Source organism: Pyxicephalus adspersus, chromosome 6 (assembly GCF_032062135.1).
Source record: "Pyxicephalus adspersus chromosome 6, UCB_Pads_2.0, whole genome shotgun sequence".
In the NCBI taxonomy this organism is placed as follows: domain Eukaryota; kingdom Metazoa; phylum Chordata; class Amphibia; order Anura; family Pyxicephalidae; genus Pyxicephalus; species Pyxicephalus adspersus.
The window spans coordinates 44,581,826-44,588,561 of NC_092863.1; the positions used below are offsets into that span (position 1 = coordinate 44,581,826).

Sequence of the window (6,736 nt, forward strand, 5' to 3'; positions counted from 1 at the left end):
GATAGATAAGAGAACCTGTCATAATAACCGGGAGCACTGATAGATAAGAGAACCTGTCATAATAACTGGGAGCACCGATAGATAAGAGAACCTGTCATAATAACCGGGAGCACCGATGGATAAGAGAACCCGTCATAATAACTGGGAGCACCGATAGATAAGAGAACCCGTCATAATAACTGGGAGCACCGATAGATAAGAGAAGCCGTCATAATAACCGGGAGCACCAATGGATAAGAGAACCCGTCATGTTCAAACATCTTACATATTTCTCAGTCCTAATTCTTTAGAGTGTTTTGTGACTTTTATATCTACCTACTAAGAGTTTGGGCTGTTGTCATAGTAAACTGAATTTTACCTTCTACAACAGTTCTCATTCAGTTCAAACTTGCAGAATATTGCCTCTGATGAAATGAATATTGTGAGGATGTTCTGTAGTCCTGAGATGATTCCTGTGCTGGGGTGACAATGCTGGTTCTTTATACATACAGTATGCCGAGTTGTCACACTAGGAAAGGGAATGTGTTTCCTACAAGTATTGCTTTATATATAAATCTGTGATTTAGTAAAGAGAATGTTGAAGCTGGAGTGAACATTCTGCATTGCTGGTTGGATTATTGTGGGTCTAGTGGGCTGTTTTCTCACCCTGAATTCCAGATACTTATATCTACCCACACTAAAGGCATGCTGGGCATTATTGTACCTGTTCTTCATACCTTATTCCTATTTAGTCTTGGCTACAAATCCTTACCTCCCGTTACCCAACCCCCGCTCAGGGTGGATTGATGAATAACTTCAACCATTCTGAAGGCGTGTGGTACCTGTTAGTCACATGACCAGCCCACCAATCACAGCGCTCTCTCTGCTGTGTCTATTTCCTAAATAGGTGAAGTGTTAAATTCCAATGAAAAGCTCTCCTTCAGGGCTGGGTATAGAAGCACCTACAGCTTTTCTTTCCATGTACTGACTCCAATCCTACTATCTATTGGAGGCAGGAAGTCAGCTTTTTGGAGGCATCACAAAGCAATGCTAAGTGACCACATCCTTTGTTCTATTTATTATGCCGTTTACCTGGGGTGTCAGAAGGAAACACATGCAGTGCATCCTGTTGTGACGCCAGTGTAAATGGGTCCTAATGTTTTCTCCCTAGGTCCGACAGATGGGACAAATGGGATTGCTGGCTGTGGAGGTCCCAGAGGAGCTGGGCGGTGCAGGTCTTGATTACTTGGCCTATTCTATTGCTATGGAAGAAATCAGCCGTGGATGTGCGTCCACTGGGGTCATCATGAGTGTGAATAACGTAAGGATGTCAAATACATCTGTTCAAAATGTAAATGTTGGTGAGGTTGATTATCCGCTCTTTGTATGAGTAATAGATCTATACTGCACACATTTTATGCAATATGTGGATTCTGAGCATCATAAAACCATTTTCCCAGAGGATAAACATTTTCACCCTTAGAATTTTCCCATGCTTTGCTTCCCTCACGAGAACTTCTGGTGTAAATGCTGAACCTTGACAGTGGTTGCTGTTGCATAGTATTCTGCTAATTTTCCCCATTTCCATAAAATCCATGTTAAGAAGAATACATTAGCAATAATAATATTGTTTTCATTTAGTCCCTTTATTTAGGACCAGTCCTGAAAAATGCAACAGAAGAGCAGAAAAGGAAGTGGGTGACTCCATATTGCAACGGGGATAAGATTGGCTGCTTTGCACTAAGTGAACCAGGTGTGAGAAATTGATGTGGGACAACAAAGTGGGCATAAATGTAAAATGCTGTGTGACACATTTCATCTATGTTTCTTCTATGGTATTATTTAATATTGTATATATTTTTTAACGGACAGGGAATTTTCACATACTATTAGTTTCTTCTATTATCTGCCTATCACATTAGCATTCCTATTTTTTTTTTAAATAGGTAACGGCAGTGATGCCGGAGCAGCAAGCACAGTTGCCAAGCTTGATGGGGATCACTGGGTGCTGAATGGAACTAAATCCTGGATCACAAACGCTTGGGATGCCTCTGCAGCTGTTGTCTTTGCAACAACAGACAAGTCCTTGAAACACAAGGTAAACCATGTAACAGGTTTTTGTAAAAGCTATTAAGCTGGTTACCTCACTTTCTCTCCTACATCATTTAATTATTCTATTTATCACATCTCTGTATGTAATATGTTTCTATGAATTTCCTGTGCAGGGTATTAGTGCTTTCTTGGTTGAGATGCCAACACCAGGTCTTTCACTTGGGAAGAAAGAAGATAAGCTGGGGATCAGGGCTTCCTCCACAGCAAACTTAATTTTTGAAGACTGCCGAATATCACGTGAGAATCTTCTTGGCCAACCTGGAATGGGCTTCAAAATTGCCATGGTGACTAAAAGCATACTGGCTATGTGTCAGCTTGTGCACACCTCCTTTGCTTCATATATTTATTTTTTTTCCCCCCTCAGCAAACCTTGGACTCTGGAAGGATTGGTATTGCATCTCAGGCTTTGGGGATTGCTCAGGCCGCTCTTGATTGTGCAGTAGATTATGCAGAGAAGAGAATAGCATTTGGGGCACCTATCACCAAACTACAAGCTATACAGGTAAGAATCTTTACATAGAAAGTAAAGTAGGGTAAAAACTGCCATATTTACCTTTATTTGTGATTTCAGTTCAAGTTGGCAGACATGGCTCTGGCTTTAGAAAGTGCCAGGCTGCTCACATGGAGAGCAGCTATGCTGAAGGACAACAAGAAGCCGTATACTAAGGTAAGCTTTGACAGGGAAATGCTTTAGGCTGAAAATAGAATGTTTGTCTTCTTTTATTTGTTAATCTATTTTTTATTTTAGGAGGCAGCAATGGCCAAACTAGCAGCATCAGAGGCTGCAACACAGATTTCCCATCAGGTACTATAATAATAATTCTGGACACTTTTAGACTTAGTACATACTTTGAGGTAGGTCCAACACTTGGAATATGCATCTAACATTTGTTTTTCAGGCAGACTTTTACCCTCAGCTGTAATGCAGATCTGCATATGACTTTGCTCTTCTTAAACCAGAACATGGCGTTCTCCAAGCTGTTCAATCTAAATAGCTTTGTTTTTTTTTACAAAACGCAGGAAAGGTAATTTAGTGTAAACAAAGCTTTGGGGGAAGAGCTGCTAAAAAAATAGATCCATAATTAAAACGAAGGACTATACCAAACACTTTCTTGGTGTTGCAGTGGAAGCTATAATGGAAAGTGATGTTGCTCTGTAGTAGAGTTCATGCAAAACCACAAACAAGCAAGTTTCTTTATAGAATTAACAAATAACTTCTGTGAAACCTTTGCAGAACTGATTCATATTTCAGAATTTGGATAACAGCTGTATTTAGGAAGACTTGCATATACATATATAAATATACATGTACACAGCATGCTCTGCTAATAGAGGCAATAGTAGTCCATTGTCAGTAAATCCCAGAGTGTAAGAATCATACCTTCATCACTTCCTTTGGTGGCCATGACTTATTGCTGATCTATGTACTTGCTCATTGTTGTAGGCTATTCAGATCCTTGGAGGGATGGGATATGTGACAGAGATGCCAGCTGAACGTCATTATAGAGATGCTCGTATCACTGAAATCTATGAAGGCACTAGTGAAATACAGAGACTGGTGATAGCCAACCAGTTACTGAAAGAATACCATCAATAAATCCTACAGCACTGAATAACTCACCAATGCCTTAATTCTGAAATATTGCTCCTGGGAAGAGAAGAAAAAAAAATCTTTCAAGTGCTGCATGAACAAAGATGATTATCACAAAGTGATCCATCCATGAACTTTGCACAAATTAGATATAATCTAATAAAATGTACTGTTTTATACATTTAGTTTGGGTATATTTGCCTAGATCTGTCTTGTGTTCCTATTAATTTTATCTACAAGTGTCAGCTATATGGTACCTATTCTGTACTGTAAACATGCCTCACATCATTCTTTGTGTAGAGTGATAGAGAAGTCTCCACTGTATTATATACATGGTGGAGAAGTGGGGACTGCCATTTATTTCTCCCCCCCCCCTTTTTTTTTTTTAATAGTCTAGTTACCAGACTGCCATGTTGATTCAGTGGTTCAGTAATTATAATGTCAATAACAAGAGCTAGTTTGTAAATTGGTGTTTGTGACTTTATTTTGACTTATTAAAATTCTTTTTCTGGGTAATTGGAAAGGCAGATATAATCACATACTTTGTCTGATCCTATCCTCTGCCTAACCTTAACCACAAGGTTACCTACCCAGATTCTAACCACAGCTCTTCAGATTCCTACTCCTCAAAGCATCAAACTGACATAATAAAACTTTCAGATTTTATCTTCCCCCTCCTTTTATTATTCACAGCCAACGTGTCAGCAACACTTCCTGTCCTAAAGTGCCAACTTTTACTCAGTGTGTGTATGTATTTATAGGGGAATAGTATTGTCATCCTAGGGTGCTCTCACAACTTAAACTACCAACCACCCCTTTTTTCCCATCTTATTACATAGAGTGGAGCTGCTGTCAAGTTTATAAAAGCTTGAAACATTGAGGCCATGCACAGGAAGTTTCCAAGGTCAAAAGATTTCACGCATGATCTATTACAGTCTCTGAGACTAATGCCTGACTGTCAGGTCAATGCTTTTACCTTTAGTACATTAGTACATTGAAACATCCTAATCATGCCAAGTGTTTAAATATTATCAGCATGTGAAATCCCATTGCTCTTCTTATACTGCCAGCCACTACTAAAACTGAGTACCCTCATAATAATGGCAAAAGGATATTTTAGCTATTAATCCAACTATATTCTTTAGCATAGGTAAGTAGTAGTAGTAGTAGTAGTATGTATAGGAATTTATCCAACGCTGCAATACAGAAATCCTTTCTTCAAGTGAAATAAGCTCTCATTTCAGAATTTTATTCTGTATGAAATCTGTGATCTGCACAGCATCAAAGTTCACATGAAAAGACAGCAAAAGCACATAAATGTCTAGAATTGATGGGAAGTCACAAGAAAATCATGTGCTATCATTAGGGAGAAAACTTTTTGGGTTCGTTTTATTTTTTATTTTTATGGAGTTGGCCAAACTGCACAGCAAACTAAAAGCTACTTCTTGTTCCACTTCTGTACACAATACCAGAATTAGTTGTTCCAATGTGAACAAAGAAAATTAAAAACAGAAGATAAAAATGTGGCTGCTCATTCCTCTGTTTTTGATCACAGTACACTTTTACAGCAGACTTTAGTTTTACTTTCAGTATTCACCATAGCATATTTATAAAGCAGTGAATGTGGAACTCACCAAATAATCACTGCAGCATAAATAGTACGGAGGCCCCAGTAGTACAATACAGACTCCTCATGCTGCTCAAGATGATCAGAAGAGGTTTGAATGGACACGTTTAATGCATCAGAATTGGCCACATCCAGAAGCCACCAGGGAGAACTCAAATGACTTAATGTCTTAGACAAATAACAATTTACCATGGTAGCACAGCAAATTAGATTTGATCTGACCAAACAAAAAGACCCTGCTGGATATTCTGGGTTAATATGCAATGTCACTGTCTGTTCAATAATCAGAAAACACTAAACCAACAGATTTCCAGCCCTGCTTTACGCTGACAGAATAACTTTAGACTTTTTTTTAGCTAATAACCAACTAGCAATTAAAAGTAAAAGAATGATAAATTTGTAGAGTAAACAAATATCCATATCCAAGTATATTATTACCAGTGAAATTGTTAAGAATGCCAACTCAGCAATATTAGATGGCTGTCCACTATTTACATTACTGAAGTTCTCGTGATCAGAACCTTGAGGTATTTAGTAATGTTGAGCTGTATAAAAATGCAAGATGTTTACAATGCTACATAATGATGGCTCTTGTGTAACAAACCGAGAACTTATTACATCATTATACAGAAGTAATTACAAAGCAGACAAGAAAGACCAGTTTGGTTATTCTGCAGAAATCCTAACCCTATTCCCTGGTAAGGAGTGCTTCAATTCATTATTTTTAACATCGTATTCTGGATTGTGGAGACATTAATAAGAATTATAAAAGTGTTCCATCTGCACAGCTAACATGGAAAGAATGCATTATCAGAGGTACAGCCAACCCCCCTTTAAAATCATACAGAAATAATGCAGACTGCACACCAGAAGTATAGAGTAGCAATCTGCAGTCATCACTGATTCTGCAATTACAATATAATACATACTGGTTTAAATAATAGGAGTGAACAGGGATAACGTGTGTAAGGAGGACAATGTGAGCATCAGGGATCCTGAGAAACACTGGGACCTGGAATGTCTTATCTGCAAATGAAAAATGAGACTATTTCCTGTTTATGATGGAGACAACCACCTGAAGTACCCGCAGTCATTATAGTGGATACAGAGTCTCATTTGAGAGGATATACCAGAATGACTTCAATGCCAACATCAATTGTAATTTGCATGTATCCCGTGAGTGCAGTAAGTGCACTGGGCTTGCTAAGGGGAGCCACTTGTATCATCACTTTACAGTAACAGGAAATTCTCATCATCAGAGCTTTCCTTCAACAACCTAAAATTTGTAAGATTTTCCAATACTTCAAGTCCCCACTAGAGGGAGCTGGCCAAACAGCAGGAACCAGAATATGAACAACCAACACATTCAGTTTGTAACAAACACAATGACACCTTAGCAGCAGAGTGATGCTGAAATAACACCAGTG

The 6,736-nt window shown here is 38.5% G+C and overlaps 1 protein-coding gene across 1 annotated transcript in view; it reads left to right on the forward strand.

Moving 5' to 3' along the window:
- The window catches only part of ACADS (acyl-CoA dehydrogenase short chain), a 5,333-nt gene extending 1,466 nt beyond the window's left edge, over positions 1-3,867 (forward strand). The window contains exons 3-10 of the mRNA XM_072415512.1: positions 1,151-1,300; positions 1,621-1,732; positions 1,926-2,077; positions 2,205-2,375; positions 2,456-2,593; positions 2,663-2,758; positions 2,840-2,896; positions 3,536-3,867. Of these exons, the coding sequence (XP_072271613.1) occupies positions 1,151-1,300; positions 1,621-1,732; positions 1,926-2,077; positions 2,205-2,375; positions 2,456-2,593; positions 2,663-2,758; positions 2,840-2,896; positions 3,536-3,688 (1,029 nt within the window). The 3' untranslated portion in view covers positions 3,689-3,867. The remainder of the gene's footprint in view (positions 1-1,150; positions 1,301-1,620; positions 1,733-1,925; positions 2,078-2,204; positions 2,376-2,455; positions 2,594-2,662; positions 2,759-2,839; positions 2,897-3,535) is intronic.
- The last annotated feature ends 2,869 nt before the right edge of the window (positions 3,868-6,736 follow it).